This window comes from Lucilia cuprina, chromosome 4 (genome assembly GCF_022045245.1).
Source record: "Lucilia cuprina isolate Lc7/37 chromosome 4, ASM2204524v1, whole genome shotgun sequence".
NCBI classification, from domain to species: domain Eukaryota; kingdom Metazoa; phylum Arthropoda; class Insecta; order Diptera; family Calliphoridae; genus Lucilia; species Lucilia cuprina.
In genome coordinates, this window is record NC_060952.1 from 15,679,476 (window position 1) to 15,698,952 (window position 19,477).

Sequence of the window (19,477 nt, forward strand, 5' to 3'; positions counted from 1 at the left end):
TTGGAGTTTTACTCTTAAGATATGATCATTTTTATAAAGTTTGTGTTGTCCCTAAACATATAATGTAGAAGTCATACTTTTCTAACCACACCATAATCGTATTTAAAAAGATCTATTACACATGTTTCGCTTTTAAAATTTAAAAAGTACATAGTTGTTACACCTTTAAATGTTGGCAGAAAATTTGTCAAAAAAACACAGCTTTTGCAAATAAAAAACAGTTAAAAATTAGGAAAGATATGTAAAAAACAAATAGATTTCGGTAAGCTATTAACTAAAGAAAAAATGGCAAAATTTTTAAACTTTTTTAAAACTATCCAAAATCAAAGGAATTTGGCATAAAAAAAGAAATGAATATGCGAATTATAGCGCCTAAAAGTAGGCCTTAAAACGTGTTATTGGTATAAAATTAGCGCCATCTATTTTATTATGACCTGGCAGTACTTCCGCTAAAAATCAATGTCATTAAATTATTTTGGTCTGGCAATACTTCATTTATATTCAGTAGAAACTTAAGATATTGCCAAGTCAATTTTTTCGTAAACTAAAATGCAGCACTGCCAGAGTAAAATTTTTTAAAGGCATTGATTTTTTGTGGAAGTGTTGCCAGGATAGAAAACTTGAATTTTTAAAATTTTGAAACACCGCATATCAAAACAATAGATGGCGCTAAAGTTATGTAAATTTGCAAATTTGAAGCATACCTTTAGGCGTTAATTTGAAATACTCCAAAATTCAAGTTATACACTTCCAAGCAAAACAATTTATTTGCACAACTTCTTACAAATCAATAAAAACAGACGATTTGTTAATATTTAATTATTTTTGTAGATTTGTTTATTGTTTTTCATTAGTATATTTATATTTCAATGGGTTTTCATGTCGATAATCTAACTGTTGATGATTATAACTAAAGTTGTAACATTTTGTAAAAGTATACATAGATATTTATATAAAAATTAAATAAATTAAAATACAATTCAGCTAAGACAAATAAAAATTAAAAACGTAGTCATTATGTTTTTTTTCTGTGTTTTTGACGGTTAATTCGAGCAGAATCAACTAGCGGCAAAATTTTTCTTTAAAGTCATAAAGGGTATTCAGGGAGTATTAGAAAAGAAAAGTTATTTCTGTGCATCTTCTAAAAAATATAAAGTTAAAAAGAATAGTAAAATAAAAACCGAATCAGTAAAATATTTGAAGAAAATATCAAAAATAAAATTTAGGAAAGGACTAAATAAAAAGTTAATAGTAATTTAACAAAAAAGCAAGCAATTGAAAAAGTTAAAAGATTCATACATTTTGTATAACAAAGCTTTTAAGGATAATTCATAAATACGAAAAATATTTATAGAATTATACTTAAAGATTTTAAATGTTATGCAAAATGAAATATGAATAAAAGATGTTAACATATTTTTTTTTGATATGCAAATCAAAAATGACGAAACAAACAAAATTAAGCTTAAGAAAATACTAAAGATGGAGATATTAATAAAATTCTTAAAAATAAATACTAAGGATAAAAGCAATAAGAAAGTTTGTTAAATAATACTAAATACTTATAAATTCGTCTTAAACATAAATAAGGACATAAAACAAATAATCACAATAAATTATTAATATAAAAATAGGACATATAAATTGGTAATATTCAGAGTTATTTTGAATATCTGGTGGTTAAATTATCTTTGGCTATTTTCATTAATATTTTTTACTGAACATATACTCTAAATAGTCAATAAAGTTAATAACAAATAAAATTATATTAATGAAATACATATATAATAAAACCCGCATCCAAACTTTAAATATACATAATTAATTGAGAAAAATGGAGAAAATACAGTGTGGTTGATAGTAGTTGGTGGCAATAATAAAAAAATATCGGTAGTGGTAAGACAATAAAGCAACGCAACATATCAATTTTACGCGTGATGTGACATATAAAGTGTATTAGAGAATTCAAAACTATGCAGATGTTAGCCAAAATTGTTTATTTAATTGCAGCTAAAAGAGGACTCTCCTCGCCTAGATTTAAAAAAAAAAGAAAAAGAGAAAGAAAAAATATTAGTTACTTTTTTCTCCAAATAGTTTAGTGGGATTTAATTCACGAGTCTTAATGTAGGGCATTCTTGGCCACGCCCAAGTCACAGGCAATGAACTTTCATAGTTGAAATTGTATAATTGATCTTGTAGCCATTTGCGTTTGTCTTGAGGTTCAGGATAAGTTGAGGCAAGACCTTTAAATAAAAAATGTAATAATAATTATAAATGTTTATTGTTATTTTCGAAAATACTATATTATTTAATTACTATATCTCACCTTTGTCATAAGCACATTTTGTTACACCAATAGCAATACGCATAGAAATCTCTTGAATTGTGTTCAATGGTGGATACAGAGAGCCACGATCTAAATCAGCTTGATCTACATAGTTGGCAAGTTCTTGGGCAGCAATTAGGAACATATCATCTGGAATATGATGGGTACCTGTAGCAATAACTCCCAATGCAACACCGGGGAAGATGTACGCATTATTGCCTTGGCCAGGTGAGTATGTTTTACCATTTATGGTCACTGGTGGGAAGGGTGAACCCGATGAGAAGATTACACGACCCTGCAGAAAAAAATAATAGTATTAATTAGAATTCACATTTTCGTCCCTATTCCATTTTAAGTTTTTTTTAACATTCAACAGAAATTTACAACTCACATCTGTGTTTTGGTAGGCCTGCTCAGCAGTACATTCTGCCTTACTGGTAGGATTTGATAAAGCAAACACAACTGGGCGATCATTATTAGCGGCCATAGTTTGCAAAATTTTAGGTGTAAAAATACCGGCAGCTGCGGAGGCACCAATCAATACCTATAAAGGTAAGTAAAAATAAGGTTATTTGCCACAAATTAAAGGAGATCTTGTATTCTTACATTAGGTTTAATTTTTTCAACAATTTCTTCCAAATTTTTCATTGGTTCAACATCCTTGGCGTAGTTAAGTTTGTGACCCTCCAGACTACCTTCTTCGCGGGTAGTGGTCAATAAGCCATTAACATCAACCATCCAGATTTTGCTTCGGGCCACCTAAAAATAAATTCATATTTATTTAATATATTTAAGGTAAATAATAATAATAATAATAATAATAATAATAATAATAATAATAATAATAATAATAATAATAAAAACAATACTTACATCAATTGGCACACCTTCAGCTACCATAGCTTTTACAGTCAAATCAGCAATACCAATAGCGGCTTCACCAGCACCAGCAAATAGGAAGGTATAGTCCGCAAAACTTTTACCTGTAATACGTTTCGAAGCGTATAAACCAGCTACCGCTACCGAAGCCGTACCCTGAATATCATCATTGAAGGTACAATATGTATTACGATATTTATCGAGGAACCTAAATGCATTGTGATTGCCGAAATCTTCAAATTGTATCAATGTATTTTGACCATAACGTTTCACAACGGCCTCCATGAATTCATCAATAAAGTCATCATATTCACGGCCGACAACGCGCTTTTGACGTAGACCGACATATAGAGGATCTTCCAAAAGATCAATATTATTAGTGCCGACATCAATAACAATGGGCAAACATTGGTGGGGCTTAATACCGGCCAAAGCAGTATATAAAGCCAATTTACCAACAGGAATACCCATACCGGAAGCACCTAAATCGCCCAAACCCAGAATGCGTTCGCCATCTGTAACGCAAATAGCACGAACATCAGGTTCAGGCCTATAAATATACAATACAAATAAAAATAAATATGTTATATATATATAAATCACTTTATAATTATTCTATAAATACCCACCAATTTTTAATTACATCAAACACATGACCACGATCATTGATGGTCACGAATAGACCACGAGGTCTACGATAAATTAAACCAAATCTCTGGCAGGCCAAACCCACAGTGGGTGTATATACAATTGGCATTAATTCCTCAATATTTTCGGAGAGAAAACGGAAAAAGAGACGTTCATTACGATCTTGCAAATCACTCAAATATAAATATTTATTCAACGATTCACTATAACGATTAACTGCAATTTTACACAATTGCAATTGTTCTTCCTGAGTTTTAAAGCGTGCGGGTTGTAAACCATGTATACCCAATACTTGGCGTTCTTCGAGGGTAAATGCTAAACCCTATAAATATCAAAATAATATTACGTGTTATTATAGTTGAAATAGAAACAAGTTTCTCAAATTACACAGAGAACAGCGCTGTGCTATAAATACATATGTATGTGCATATTTAGCAATGGGGTATTATTATTTAATTTTATTTATTTAATACTCACTTTGTTTAAACGTGGATCCCGAATGTGATCAATACCCATTACTTGTGAGGGGCACAAGATATCACCAACCACTTCATGATATTCGCGTATTTGTGTGTTGTTGGCAACAGCTGCGACAGCTGTTGTTGTTGCTGGGTTGTTTGATGACCGTGCTGAGGCTGTGGCACATATTTTGGTTAGATTTCCGTATAAACTGTAACATACACACACATACATATATTTATTATTATTATATTTGTAATTTTATTTCATTAAAATTCAATAATTTAATTAAAAACTAGTAGGTTAGATATCTTAAAACAGCTGTTTGCAATAAACATATTTTAAATTTAACTTTTGTGAAAATATATGAAATAGTTGTTTGTTTATTTTGAAACCAGGTAATTTTTTGTAAAATTTTAATTTCTAACGCCCATTTCAACATAGTGTGGTTATCTTTTAATACATGGATATATTAACAATTTTTATAAAAAAAAAACGATAGATAGATAAATACTATTTATAGATAGATATAGATAGATAGATAGATGGATAGATAGATGTATTGATATATAGATGGATAGATAGATAGATAGATAGATAGATAGATAGATAGATAGATAGATAGATAGATGATATATAGATAGATAGATAGATAGATAGATAGACAGATAGATAGATAGATAGATAGATAGATAGATAGATAGATAGATAGATAGATAGATAGATAGATAGATAGATAGATAGATAGATAGATAGATAGATAGATAGATAGATATATAGATAGATAGGTAGATATATAGATATATGAATAGAAAGAAAATCAAACTTTAAAATAAAGTTTAAATAAGAATTTATTTATAAATAATAGATTGTACATTAGAAATTTTAATTACAAATTCAATAAAGTGTATCATACATTTATTCTTGATAACAGTATCAATTGAAATATTATTTGTTTGCTAACATAATTTTAAAAGTACATAAATAACAAAGCAACTATGAAAAAATTAAATTTTAAGTGTATGTTGTACATGAAATCAACAATGAAAACAAATATCTGTATTTTATATGGTTTACTATTTATTATCTTCAAAAAGTATGTAAACAAGATTCTGCTAACAACATTTACTTAGAAAATAATTTAACAAAAAATAATGACGACAAAATGGTCATAAACTAAAAATATTAGATTCATCGTCATAATCATCAACAAGAGCATGAGTTGTTATCATAAGTTAATTTTTCAATTGTCAGCTGACTCTTTACTTGAGGTTATTTTGTACCCAGAAATTAGCAGTTTTAAAAGTAAACACATTCCGATACAGAAATATTAGACACATGCATTTGCAGTTTGTTTATAATGTATACATATTTAAAAGAATAAAATTATATACATATACATATTTATGTATATGTTTTTTTAATATGAAACAGTAACAACATTCATACATACATATCGTTATGTGAAATGTAAGAGGGAAGAAGAGACTTAATCGTCTCACAAAATTATTCTGAGCATATTAGTATACTGGTGTTATAACAGCAGCATTGACTTCTCACTGTAGTAATGTAGGGTAAAACTATTGTTGTTATCAAAACGACATTTTCTTACAAACATTATATCGTAACATCAATAAAAATGTTTTAATATTACTGTGCCGCCAGACATTGTCTATTATGTTGCTTTTAAGGATTTCTGACTTTCGGAAATGACCATATCAATAGAATCAGAGTTTTTGGCAGTAGAGTATACAAATTTGCGATAATATTATGATGCACTAGACCATTTTTAACCAAAAAGATTTTTACGCCTTTTTGTATTTCAAGTAACGATGCGTACCTTTATTGTTTACCACGCTTATTTGGAATAAGAACTAAATTTGAATTAATTGTTCATAGATAGTAGATATATAAAGTGATCTATTGAATACAAAAGCTATCATTAGCGACATTAGTATTTCATTTGTTTTTAGTAGTAAGATAGAATACAAGTAATCATAAACAATATTGCGATAGTTACTACCGGTGGTGATTGAAGTACTTACAGTACGGTGTACTTGACATATTTTATGATATCTAAGTATTGTGGAACAAACTCACACCAAAAACAGAATGCAAAAAAAAAAAAAAAAAGAAAATAGTATGAAAAAATATGTGACGTGTTGTCAAAGCAAATTTTTGTTATATTCATTCATATACAGCGTGACCAAGAATTATTTATACAGATAACATATACATATGTATGTAAATATAAAATTGAACAGATAAAGGTGAACTACGATTTTTTTAATAAACAATTACCGCTAATATGATATTTTGCAGGGGGCCCATATCATTTAATACAGTTATTAATTATTAAATAATATTAAACAAATATTGAAATTTATACTCAAAACGTTGAGTGCTATATTGATTTCAATTTAGATTTAGACTGTTGCAATTGTTTCAAAATAAACTAAACTAAGATTTTTCGAAAATTTGCAAGACCACCTAAATCCGACATTAAATATAATATAATTAATAATATAATATAATTTTACTTGTATTTTGTTTTTGTTACAATAACAAAATACAAGTAAAATTTGTACTCAAACTACTCTCTCGGTATCTAGAAACAGCACATTAGACTGTTGCAGTTGTTTTTCGAAAATTTGCAAGACCACCTAAATCCCACATTAAATATAACAAAAAAAAAAAAAAAAAAACATATTTTTCTAATTGCAAGAAAATTTCGAAATTTTCAGTAATCGAGACTTCGAATAAGGAATCTCAAAGGCGGAATAAACAAAAATTATATTTGATTAAAATTGCAATATTTATATAGAATTTGTGGACATTTTATTAGTCTTTCTGTTTTTCTATACTATTTGCGCTTTAATTCTGACTAAAAAAAAATAAGAGAAGTGTTCGTTAAACTTCTAACGTAATTATTACTTTTAATAGACTGTACAAATGCATAAACCCCATTAATGAGTGAATTCAGTGTTGTTTGTAAATTAGATCCAGAATTTTGACCAAGTTGAAAGCTACAAAATATTTTAAATTTGCTTCAACACAAAAAAGAGAAAATGTATGTAATTATAAATAATGTTATTGTTTTGGTTCATGGATTTATCTATTCTATAGAAATTTTGTTAGTGTGGGTTAAATAGCCAAAAAAGTAATAAGAGAATTAGCAAACAAAAAAATGACTTATTTGACCGAAATATTTCTCAGAGCTTTCACAAACTTTATTTAATTATTTATTTGTTTTAAGGCAAAATATTTTTTTATTTTCTATTATGCTTTTTTAAGTTGTTTATTTCGAATAAAAAATATTTTTGGGTGAATATACTATTTATGACTTCCATTCTAAATGAAAAAAACTTAAAATGTTAGCAAAAAAACGTGACGTAATTAAAATTATTTATTTACTGAGAATTTAACAAAAACCTCTGATAAAATGTGAACTATTTACCAAACATTTATATTATAATATAGAATTTATTTATAACTGACGACAGTTAAGATATACAATCTAGCTAGTTTGTATATTTTTGCAAAAATATATATTTTTTAGTAAAGGCAAAATAAAAGAAAAATATAAAATTAATAGTTTTTTTATAAAATAATCATTTATTTTATATTGTTTCTAATCTGATAAATATTTAAATGAAATATATGAACACTAGTCTACTCAAGAAAAATAAAATCTTATTAATCTTTTATGGTGAATTTTTCGTTAATTCCGATATACATATTTAATTTAATTTCAAATTCTTTATTTCAATAACATAGCCTATATAGGCCATAATCGGTTATAAATTTCTACTTATGAATAGATAACATAAAAATGATTTTTTTCATATTTAAAATTATGATTAAAATAAAAGTAATAAATTTAATTAAATAAAAAGTAAATAAAAAGTACATATTAACATATTGTTTTACTGTAAAACTGAATTTTTCTTTAAAACTGTTTTCTGAGAAGGACATTATATAGGAATATCGAAAGTAACTTTTAGGCTAGTTTTGTAGCATATGAGATTATGAGCTTCAAAGTCCTATTCCGAGGTACATTTGTGTAGGCGCTAGGTAAAATAAATCTACAGATTTCTACAATTTTAATAATGTGACAAATATTATATTATTCGAACAGATTTGTGTATTCGGTTTTAAAACGAGAAAAATTATGAGAAAACAAGAAACTTATTTGTATTCAGTTTACAGAACAGACAGGATAGTGTTTGTAGGATATAAAACGAATATATTACAATTATAAAAAAAGGTTTTTTTATAATATTAAAGAATATAGATCATTTTATATATATTACTAATTTAATTTGTCATAATTTTTTTTATAGTTCACATATACTATTAGGTATATGTACTACAATGCTTTGTACAAATCATCAAAGCTGTTTATTAAATTAGTAAATTAGAAGAAATTAAATATGTATGTACAACATTTAAATGTTCATGACGACAAATATCTTAAAACGAGAAAAGTTTTATTAAAGGTTTATAAATAAATATATCATATAAAATTCGTTATAAATGTTAATGAAAAAGGTAGTAACTGCCTATATACATATGTATTATTTTTCACTAAATTGCTTCTTAATGCCAAAAATACAGTATAAAAAATTTTTTATAGAGTATAGAATATTTAAAGAGTCAACATACATATAAAGTAAAAATTATAAAAATTATATTTATTATAAAAAATATTTGGTTAACTCTTTCTAGATAACAATGCGAAAAAATAATACTCATTATATTTGACTTTGGCCAACAAATTTGAACCTGGCCTTCATGGCCTTCTTTTATACATATAAATAAAATATAATGAATCTGAAACAAACAGTATTAGGTGAAGGAAATAGCTGTTATATGTTCACATTGATTGTTAAGTTTTACCCTATCTAACATTTTAATTAAATTGTACAGGAGAAGCAAAAAATTATTTAAATTAAAAATATTGCTTCTATCAGCATGTTTTAGGTAAAAATGTATAATGCTTTTTGAAAATTTTCTGTTTTTTTTTCAAATACACAATTTATTTGTAGTTTTCTTTTGGATTTTAATTTGCAATTTAATTCATTTTTGTTTTTCACAATAATTTTCTTTATAAGACATTTCAAAATGAAATTACAACCAAAAAATATTTTTCATAATACACACAAATCTTGTTTTATGCGATTAATTCGATTCGCAAAAAAAAAACATAATTAAAATTCGCACAAAACGATACACTAGCTCCATACAGGGACAATGAGATTATTGTAATAAAGTGGGTTTATTAAACAAATTGTTTAGTAGAGAAACCTATTATTTAAGTAGTTGTAGCGTATAGAAAAATGTATAAAATATACTTTTTTAATATTTAAATGTTTTATTTGTTGTTATAACAGTTCCACTGTAGTCGGTAATTTTTTCCTGGGAAAACATTTTTCGGTTGATGCAACTGTCGCTGAGTTGACAATCTTTGGCAGTATGGGACTAGGATCTTTCGGAGCGAAAATCTAATTGTCGTGGTAACAAAATGGTTTAGCAGATAGGACCTTTTATTTTTTGTTAATAAAATCGAAAATTAAATTCCGGGATTTGCTTGTTTTTGTGAACATTCTTTTGAGGCAATACATTAAAATCAACTAAAAAAATATATTTGAATTTTTCGTTAGTTGGAGTCGTTTGCGTTTCATATGACTATATACATTTATTTAAATATGTATTTTAATTTCAATTTTGAATTCCGATAATCCAAATTAAACACTAAAAATTAGACGTGTCTAACGAACGTTGTAGTCACCGATCAATTGCCAATATTTAGGTGAAGAGTTAGGGATTAAGTAAAAATAGTTCTCGATAGTTCTTTTTGAGTATTGAGTTAATTTTGTTTGCTAATTTAAACGCCTAACGGAGGTGGCTTAAATTGAAATCCTTTTTTATAAAAACATGCATCGTTTTCATAACAAACAATACTAAGGTACTTTTTTAAAAGTAATGTCGTGTTTTTGTTATCCCACTTAAAATTTGAAAAAATTACCAAAATATTTTGATTTTAGCAAGGGCAATTTCAAAAATATATACATATAGGTATATCATGAATTCTATGAGAAATCAAATAAGAATTGACCGATAGTCTCCAGATTTCTTTAATTTTTTGTAAACACATACTCTATTAGACACATAAGACATATCAGTGTTAAATTCTTAAAAATTTAGAGAAACGTGATTTTTATGGCGATTTTAGCTTGTTCGAAAAATACAAAAAATCAAAAAGGTATTAAACTTTGAACCTTTATATCTTGAGAGTTTATATCGGATTTTTTTTTTTTTGATTTAGAGCCCAATCTATTACAATGGATGAGCTCTTTTATTTAAATATAATTTTTTTATTAAAAAGTTTAAGTGCATTTTTTAAAGAAATGCCCTTTTTGAATGCATTTTTAAAATCGTTCTCCCTGTTTAAAATTTTTTAAAAGTGCATAAGTCGATTATTTGAAGTTTTTTATGCAAAATATAAAAATATTTTGTTGTGACGTTCATTAGATCTATTTTTGCCGGTTTTATTTATTAAATGTTTTATATTGAATTTTTTTTTTTAAATTTATTGATATTTTATGCATTTAACAGAATTTAAAACTGCTTAAAATACATTACTGATCAGAAAAGCGTTTTCCAAATTATTTTCAATCGGAATAATTAGTAAATTTTGTTTATACTTTGATTTTTTTTCTAGAAATTACACTTTCTCTGAACCAATATTTTAAAACAAAAAATCTTATGTATTTAAAAGAAATAACAATTTGTTTTTAAATTATTTTTTTAAATGACATACAAACAATTTTGAAGGTGGAATAAGTAGAAAGCGAAATAAAACATGCAAAAATAGCAAAAGACGTACATATTTAATTTTAACAAAAAAGTTATACACATTCATAGCAAATTTAAAATTAACCACCCTCAAACACCCACCCACCAATCTTCTTGACAACCAGACAAACCAACAAAAAACATTTCTTCTTGAGTTATACGCAATTATTGATTATTTTGATAGAAACGAAGTGCAAGTAAAATAAAATTAAATTTAAAAGGTATTGGGTGTTATGTAATAAATATTGGCAAAAGGATGGTGGGAAAAAATTATAAAAAAAGGTCGGCCGACTGATAACAAATTAGATGAAAACCCCACATAATAATTTGTTGTATATGTGGTAAAACGAAATCGAAAGTTTAACAAAATTGGCAAGAAGAAATGCATTTTATCAATCAACGACAACAATGTAAACAATGTAACTGAAAGATTTATTTTGAAAATTTAGTTCATGGTCAAGAGCACTCAGACATGAGAGTGGAAAACATTTTTAGGAAAATCAGCAGACACAATGGCGCTAATAAAACATGTAAAACGCTTCTGTAGTATTATTCCTTTTTTACCAAGTGCATACAGACAGCTGATTCGGGTTACAGGTTCAAATAAAAAATTCTCTTTTTTTTAGGAAATATACGTGATACTAGGTCAATGGGAGAATTTTTGTGTACACTGTCAAATGTTCGACTCTTGCACATTAGAAAATGTGCGCGTCCCTGCCCCAACGCTCCTTTTGGCATTAAAATTGTATACATATACAAGAAAAAAAATATGTGAAAATAATTATTGCATAAGCAGTTTTTTTCACAAACAATTTTTTTTATTTGTAATACAAAATTTTATTAAAAAGAACTTTTGTTAATAATACATATTTATTTTACTTACTTGGGACGTGAGAACATGATGATTCCTTTTCTTTTTCTGGCTAAAACCGAAAGCTTTTCCAATGGTAGCAAATTTAATTTTAGAAAAATATCTTATTACCGTGCGTATTTAATGGCTTTAATTATCAACTAATTCAACATTATATAAACGAATTAATTTATTTTTAAAACAAATCGGTTTTTTTAACTTTTATTTTTGCAATAATCTATTTTTTAAATCTTAAAACTCACGTGCCAACTAACCACATACAAAAACCCAACCGAATTCGTTGAACGAAGCTTTTCAACTGACGGGATGACAAGCTACGGCTGTATAAAGTAGTAGTAGATTTTGTATTTTGCCTGAATCGAACAGCATCACACACAAACATGAATATTCTGCAGGTGATTGGTTCATGCAAAGAGATCGAACATTTAAATCCAACCACTAGTCAGTTGGCTTCAAACGAATAAATACACCAAACGCATTGTTAGTATGACACAGTTGTTTAAAAAAAGTATCTATATTATTTTCCTTTTTTGCAAAATATAATTGTTTACGAATGAGAGTCATAATAAAATACATCCAGAGAGTTGTTACTGTCATAGACGTCAAATATTTTCATAACATAAATCTTTTTAATATACTGTTAAAACACCCTGTTAGCAAATATATCAACCATTAGTTGCTGAACAATAATCAGATATAATTATATGTAAAAAAATTTTGTATTTTTTCGAACCTATTTTAATTTTTTATTTATTTAAACAGAAAATAACACGATTTATGCATAAGGTTTTTTACAAATTCTCAAATAGTAGAAAATTTAATAAAAATCTCGAAATTTCTATACTGTACTGGGAGCAAACTTTTTAAAAAGTGCCTTTTTTGAAGCAAATTAATAAAAATTATATTATCTTTGATTTTTGAAACAAAAGGATTTGTACTTTTCTAAAACATTTTTTTGTATGTACAATAATTTTAACTACAAACAATTTCACATAATAATTATATGAAAAGGATAAATTAATAATATTAACAACTTTATAAAATTAAAATGTGTTTCATAATTAGATCCATTAGACAAAACGGATGTATAACTTTGTACCGAAGTATTTTCAGACGGCGTCGATTTTCCTTCAAATTCATAATACGCACGAAAACCATTACGATCAAAACGATCGTTTGTATAGAAGGACACTCTGAAGAAACGATCATCTGAACGTATTTCAAATTTATCACGTTTGCCACAATATTTTGGAAATTTACGATCCGTACTGATAAAATTTGAAAATTCAACATAATCACTGGCTGTTAGATAACCGCAACTAAATATATAAAAAATTTAAAATTGTAAATAAAAACATAAAGACAGAAAAAATAATTAATTAAAACATTATTAATTTTTTTTTAATATTTGAGAGGTTTTGGGTCGAAAATTACCTGTCTATTCCCTCCACATCGAAAAAACTAAAATTAATCTTGACCTTTTCCTCAAATTCACCATAGAAAAGATAGTGACAAGCAATGTTTTGTGGATAAAGACCTGGAAAATTTGGCGAAGTAAAAAATCCAGTTTTCTTTGTTGTACTATTGTAAATAAAACTGCAATTGTGACCCAATTGATAGCCAGTAGTTATACCATAATCTTGTGAAAATTGATTAGTATAAAATAGATATATAAATTGTAAGTTTTATATTAAATATTTGCAAAATATTGGATGTATTTTTTTTTTGAACATATGTCGGGATGTAGTACATTGTTGATAGAAACAAATAGATTTTAATATAAAGCTTAGCCTTTTTTCTTATTAAAATATTTGTAATACAGAACCTTGTTTGATTTGAAGTTTAGTTTAACAGTTTAAATATGTATATACCCTACTCAAAAAGGTGAAGGGTATAAAACATAATAATTTAACTTTAATAAGATAGAATCAGTAGAAAAGTATGTTCTTAATTTTAGATGCCATGAATTGTCACAAAATCGAATTAAAAAATGTTGTTTGCGTCCGTCGTTTATAAATCATTTCATGGTATTTTTCATGGCTTTTCATTTAGATATTTTAAAGTTTTTGTCTTTTCTATTTTTTATGCTTGACTTTATAAGGCAGAAAAATTACCACTCTCTCTTCTGATTCTACCTTTTAGTTTTAAAAGAATTATTCATTTGAATATTACAGGCTAAGCTTTACACACCAATAATTATTAAATTTTGAAATTACAATCTTTTATAACTTACTTGTTAGAAACTTGTACTCTGCTTTGAAACCGTAGTATCCAACTTTTTGATGATTCGTAGGATATTTACCAATAAATTGTAACATTAGTTTAGGACCTTTCGACATTATAGGCTTGGGTAAAAATGCCCCACAATAAAAATCAACCGGCTCATACTTTCCCTTAACTTGTGTCAACAATTGTAAAGAATCATTTGGTTTACATTCTGATGAATTTTTATGTTCGGTTGGTATATTAAAGTCGAGAAATTTAATTTGAACACGTTCATCACCACTGGCATAAAATTCATAAATACATTCGATACGCCCTGTGTTGTGGAACGGTACTAGATTGTTTACATTCGCCAATCTGACATTTGATGTAAACAGCTGATTCGATTCAAATACCCCTGTTTTATTCCAACGCGAGTCATAAATTTCTTTGCAATTTCCTAGAAAAATAAACAAATAAAATATGAGTGATTTATAACAAAAAAAAAAAAAAAAAATACATACATACAAAAACAATTGATGTTTTTACGCAAGCTTAAAAAAGTTTTGATTGTAAACAATTTTAGTCATTATAACATAAACAAACAATTGAGCAAGATGTGGCATGTCGAAGACAATCGTTTAGCGACATTTACTCGAATTTGTGATGAAATTGCTGAGGAACGTAGTTACTTAAATAAAGCAAAGATTTTGGAGAATTTTTTGCGCAAGGGCTGTAATAAAAAGGAATTCCAAGGCGATACTTTACTATGGATACGCATGTTAATACCTGGAGATTCTCAACGTGTTTATAATTTACAAAATAAACAAATGGTGAAACTGTTTTCGCGGCTTTTTAATAGCGATGCCCATGAAATGCAATTAGATTTGGAACAAGGTATTATAAAGTAGAAAATTCCTATAAATCAAGATTATTAGGGAATGGACTTTGTATTAGATAATCACATTACGATCACAAAATTTGTTAATATAATTACCATAATTTTAAATATGTTTCTTAGATAAATTTAAATGTAACTTTTTAAATATTTCATTTTAGAGGGAGATGTTTCAGAAACTTTGCGTAAATTCTTTGAATCTTCCACAAAATTAAAACCTCAAAAGAATAGTAGTTTGTATTTACAAGAAGTGGAAGAGTTTTTACAAAAATTGGAGCAACGTACTAAGGAAGATGAACAAACGGAGCTATTAAGGCAGCTTTGTAAACAAACTACTGCAACTGATTTAAAAATGGTAATTTCGACACGAAATATTTTGCAAAATGTTAAAATCGATTCACAATTTCAAAACTTATATGTACCGATTTCCAGATCATTCGAATAATAAAACAAGATCTTCGAATGAATGCGAAAGCTAGTCATGTATTGGCTGCTTTTGGCCCCATGGCTTATGCATCCTATCAAGCTACCAGAGATTTGGAGCAGGTTGTAAAGCAATTTTCATTTAAAAATGCTAAAGATAGCAAAAAAGCTGATTTGGTACCGGTGGCAGCAGTTAAAGGAAAAAAGGTTGGTAAATTAATAATACTAGACCTTCCCAGCTCTGAACGGTATTTTTATCTTAGAATAGTGTAGTTGTTAGAAGAATAGCAATTTTCATGACAGGATCCTTGAGAATGATTTCAACTAAAATGGATGTTAACGTATTTATCATCATAATACAAGAATTTAAGCTTACATTAATGACTAGATATTAATTACTGAAATTCCAAACTCACAGAACCCTCCGTTTTATAATCCCAAAATAATCAAAATTATTGCTGTTACCTCCAGGCTGATATATGGAACGTACAAACTTCAGAATAAACCACAGTCAAGCAGCAATCAACTTCATGACAAACGTTTATGTAACATCAAGATTAATACAGAAGCGCTTGTCCTCCTTAAACTTGTGTTGGAACGAAGGTACAAAAATTTTTTGTCATCTCTGGATACCATAAATGTGCTAGCAATGCAATTTAATTTACCCAAAATTAAAAATCTTATTCTTTTTTGTCACTGTCCTAAACCAAATGATTTACTAAAATTTCTATTTAACAATATCCTATCAGAATCAGCTTCATTGTACATTTCAACTGAAAATATGATCACTTCTACTTCTGACTTCAAATAAAATGTTTCAATAACTTGTAAAAGGGAAATATTTATGATTTTCAGTTGGAGAGTGCAATCACATAATCATTTAATTGATCCTCTTAAAAACATATAAATATGAATACCTTTTTAGGGCAAAGTGGTTAATGTTCAAGTCATGACACCAATATCTCCCATGTTAGCTAATGCATGTAATTCCGTAGAAGATGCTTTTAAGAAAAGTCCCAATGGTTTATTTAGTGAAATTAAATACGATGGCGAAAGAGTGCAAATTCACAAGCAGGGAAATGAATTTAAGTAAGTTTTTTTAAGAAAAATTATACATTATTATGTGGTTTAATATTTAAAAACTGAAAATTCATTTCAGATTTTTTAGTCGTAATTTAAAACCTGTTATGGAACACAAAGTTAAACGATTTAAGGAATTCATACCCAAGGTACAAGGAAATGTAACAGTATAAATAAATCGTTTTATTACATATATATTATTTATTATTATTTAGGCTTTTCCTGGAGCTGGTGATATGATATTGGATTCTGAAATTATTTTAGTTGATACGATAACAGGTGAACTATTGCCTTTCGGTTCTTTAGGGGCCCATAAGAAAAAAGAGTATCAGAACGCTGAAGTCTGTCTTTTTGTATTTGATTGTATATTGTTTAAAGGAGAAGATCTAACAAATGTGTATGTTTAAACAAATATTGTTTAAAATAATTCATTACATTAAACTCAAAATTTTTCTTGTAGATCTTTTAGGGAAAGGCGTAAAATATTAGAGGATAATATAACACCTATTAAATCATACGTCCAATTATCAGAATCTCATTTTCTCAAAACTAAAAATGAATTGTCTCTAATGACAGCTAAAGTTTTGAAAGCCAATTTAGAAGGAGTAGTTTTGAAAGATCCCTCTGGCACTTATCAGCCTGGCAAGCGAGGTTGGTTGAAAGTTAAAAAAGATTATCTTTTTGGGGGTCGTATGGCTGATACTGCAGATTTGGTATGTTTAGGTGCGTCTTATGGTTCCGGTAAGAAAGGAGGTGTTCTTAGTATATTCCTAATGGGTTGTTATGATCGGCGAGATCGTTTGTGGAAAACGGTGACAAAAGTACATACTGGTTTGGATGATAAAACACGTTTGGAAATGCATGATCATTTAATGAAACTTATGGAAAGATCTGATGGAAAACAGGCTCCCTCATGGTTTTTGTGCAATAAACCCTTAATACCAGATTTTGTTGCAAAAGATCCAAAAGTTATGCCTGTATGGGAAATAACCGGTGCGGAATTTACAAAATCTAGTGAACATACAGCATCTGGCATATCAATACGATTTCCTCGTATAACACGTTTAAGAGATGACAAGTCAGCAGAGCAAGCAAATGATTTGGAACTTTTGGAGAAATTGTATGAAGCCTCAAAAAATAATGTAAATGTTGATTTATTAATTAAGGGTTGTGATAACGATGGCGACAACAAAAATGATAAAGTCAAAATAAATAGTAAAATTAATTTACAAAAAACTCCTAAGAAAACTATACAACCAGAAGATAATGTTTCACCCTGCAGCAGTAAAAAAATTAAAGCCGAAACTCCCAGTTCCAGTAGTAGGAAAAGACAACTGGTAGAAGATAATGACAAACTACAAAATAATAAAAAAATTAAAACAGAACCTTTAGATAACAATGATAAGAAAACTTCCCGCAAGCAATTGACTTTAGATAGTGCCTTTAAAACATCAACTAACATTAAGAAGGAAGAAAAGGCTGATCAAGTTGTAAAAATTGAAAAAGAAAGTAATTTATTTAAGAATGTTGCAGCCTATTTTGAAAATGTTAAAAGCTCCACTGAGGTGATTAAACACTTTAAAGCCCACAGTGGTATAGTTACCACAGATCCAAAGAAAGCTGATTTGGTTTTTTATGAATCCTATAATGTTAATGTAAAATTAAGTGATTGTAGAGAAAAGTATAGGAAAACTAGTCATCATTTAAATATACAATGGTTAAACGAATGTATAAAACAGAGAAAATTATTAGATTATGGTCTTTATGCAATTTGTATAAATTAATGTAATTATGTAAATACACAAAATAAAAAAATAACATTTGTTAACATTTAAACTCAATTTATTTTATTTTATTGAATATCGTCGTTTCTCCGCTATTTTATTTTGTAATTTCGCTAATTACATTTGATCGCCATTTCTGATCTATAAATATTTAAAAAGTTACACATAACAGATTTTGTTTAAAGCATTTTGGAGCAAAATAATTTGTTTTAATCGTCAAATAGCAGATGTTTAAGATTTATATTCTTAATTCTATCCAACGTAAGTAAAGTATTAACAGGCGTACGATTTTTTGTTTCTTTTTGTAGGGTGAAAGTGTTAATCCTAAGATTTAGGTAGCTAATCAATGGTTTATAACCTTTTATAATGATTTAAAAATGTTTTTTTTTGAAAAGATTTTATAAATTTAAGTATAAATTCAGTAGGTATATTTTCTTAACATGTTAGCAGTAGATCCATAAACAAGCCTAATATAGATTATTTTTTAAATCTATTGTACTAAAGTTTTGAGTCTATCAATTGCTGGACTGGTTACAAAAAAGTAGCATTTTAATATATTTTTAGATAAAATATGGGAAAACTCAAAATAAAGTACTTACGTATCTGATTATATGTAAGTGATTATAAGAGTACTAAAAAGTAATGCAGACGGTAAGTAGCAGTCATTTAAAAAGTAAGTGGTTATGTATGTACAAACCATAACCGTGTTATTGTTAGACATTTTCTTGAATAAATATTTAAAAAGTTACACATAACAGATTTTGTTTAAAGCATTTTGGAGCAAAATAATTTGTTTTAATCGTCAAATAGCAGATGTTTAAGATTTATATTCTTAATTCTATCCAACGTAAGTAAAGTATTAACAGGCGTACGATTTTTTGTTTCTTTTTGTAGGGTGAAAGTGTTAATCCTAAGATTTAGGTAGCTAATCAATGGTTTATAACCTTTTATAATGATTTAAAAATGTTTTTTTTTGAAAAGATTTTATAAATTTAAGTATAAATTCAGTAGGTATATTTTCTTAACATGTTAGCAGTAGATCCATAAAC

The 19,477-nt window shown here is 27.4% G+C and overlaps 3 protein-coding genes across 4 annotated transcripts in view; 1 reads left to right on the top strand and 2 right to left on the bottom strand.

Moving 5' to 3' along the window:
* Window positions 1-804: 804 nt before the first annotated feature.
* Window positions 805-12,341, bottom strand: LOC111690778 (NADP-dependent malic enzyme). Of its 2 annotated transcripts, none has more exons than XM_046949353.1 (9): window positions 12,054-12,341; window positions 4,331-4,523; window positions 3,835-4,175; window positions 3,200-3,755; window positions 2,933-3,085; window positions 2,718-2,870; window positions 2,327-2,621; window positions 2,079-2,243; window positions 805-1,141 (listed from the first exon to the last, which is right to left on the bottom strand). In XM_046949353.1, the coding sequence occupies exons 1-9, from the start codon at window positions 12,068-12,070 to the stop codon at window positions 1,125-1,127; spliced, it is 1,890 nt and encodes a 629-aa protein (XP_046805309.1). In that variant the 5' UTR covers window positions 12,071-12,341; the 3' UTR covers window positions 805-1,124. The 2 variants fall into 2 exon arrangements, with proteins under 2 accessions (XP_046805309.1, XP_023309106.1); XM_023453338.2 differs by lacking the exon at window positions 805-1,141 and adding an exon at window positions 1,620-2,031 and having other exon boundaries at window positions 2,115-2,243.
* Window positions 12,342-12,962: 621 nt separating this feature from the next.
* The window catches only part of LOC111690758 (cadherin-89D), a 104,875-nt gene continuing 98,360 nt past the window's right edge, over window positions 12,963-19,477 (bottom strand). Inside the window, exons 17-19 of the mRNA XM_046949349.1 lie at window positions 14,275-14,703; window positions 13,476-13,680; window positions 12,963-13,360 (exon numbers count right to left, since the gene is read on the bottom strand). Coding sequence (XP_046805305.1) covers window positions 13,030-13,360; window positions 13,476-13,680; window positions 14,275-14,703 — 965 coding nt within the window. The 3' untranslated portion in view covers window positions 12,963-13,029. The remainder of the gene's footprint in view (window positions 13,361-13,475; window positions 13,681-14,274; window positions 14,704-19,477) is intronic.
* Window positions 14,728-18,485, top strand: LOC111690748 (DNA ligase 3). Its single transcript, XM_023453300.2, has 7 exons — window positions 14,728-15,140; window positions 15,303-15,496; window positions 15,574-15,771; window positions 16,490-16,653; window positions 16,724-16,793; window positions 16,860-17,041; window positions 17,105-18,485. Exons 1-7 carry the CDS (start codon window positions 14,783-14,785, stop codon window positions 18,426-18,428), a joined length of 2,490 nt encoding a protein of 829 aa, XP_023309068.2. The 5' UTR covers window positions 14,728-14,782; the 3' UTR covers window positions 18,429-18,485.

Coding starts and splice junctions, on each gene's coding strand:
- LOC111690778 (XM_046949353.1), bottom strand. Junction 2,622..2,717: donor AGGCCTACCAAAACACAGAT/GTGAGTTGTAAA, acceptor TTTTTTCTGCAG/GGTCGTGTAATCTTCTCATC. Junction 2,244..2,326: donor AAAATGTGCTTATGACAAAG/GTGAGATATAGT, acceptor TTTTATTTAAAG/GTCTTGCCTCAACTTATCCT.
- LOC111690748 (XM_023453300.2), top strand. CDS start 14,783: ATGTTTTTACGCAAGCTTAAAAAAGTTTTGATTGTAAACAATTTTAGT. Junction 15,772..16,489: donor CAGCAGTTAAAGGAAAAAAG/GTTGGTAAATTA, acceptor ATACCTTTTTAG/GGCAAAGTGGTTAATGTTCA. Junction 16,794..16,859: donor TTAAGGAATTCATACCCAAG/GTACAAGGAAAT, acceptor ATTATTATTTAG/GCTTTTCCTGGAGCTGGTGA.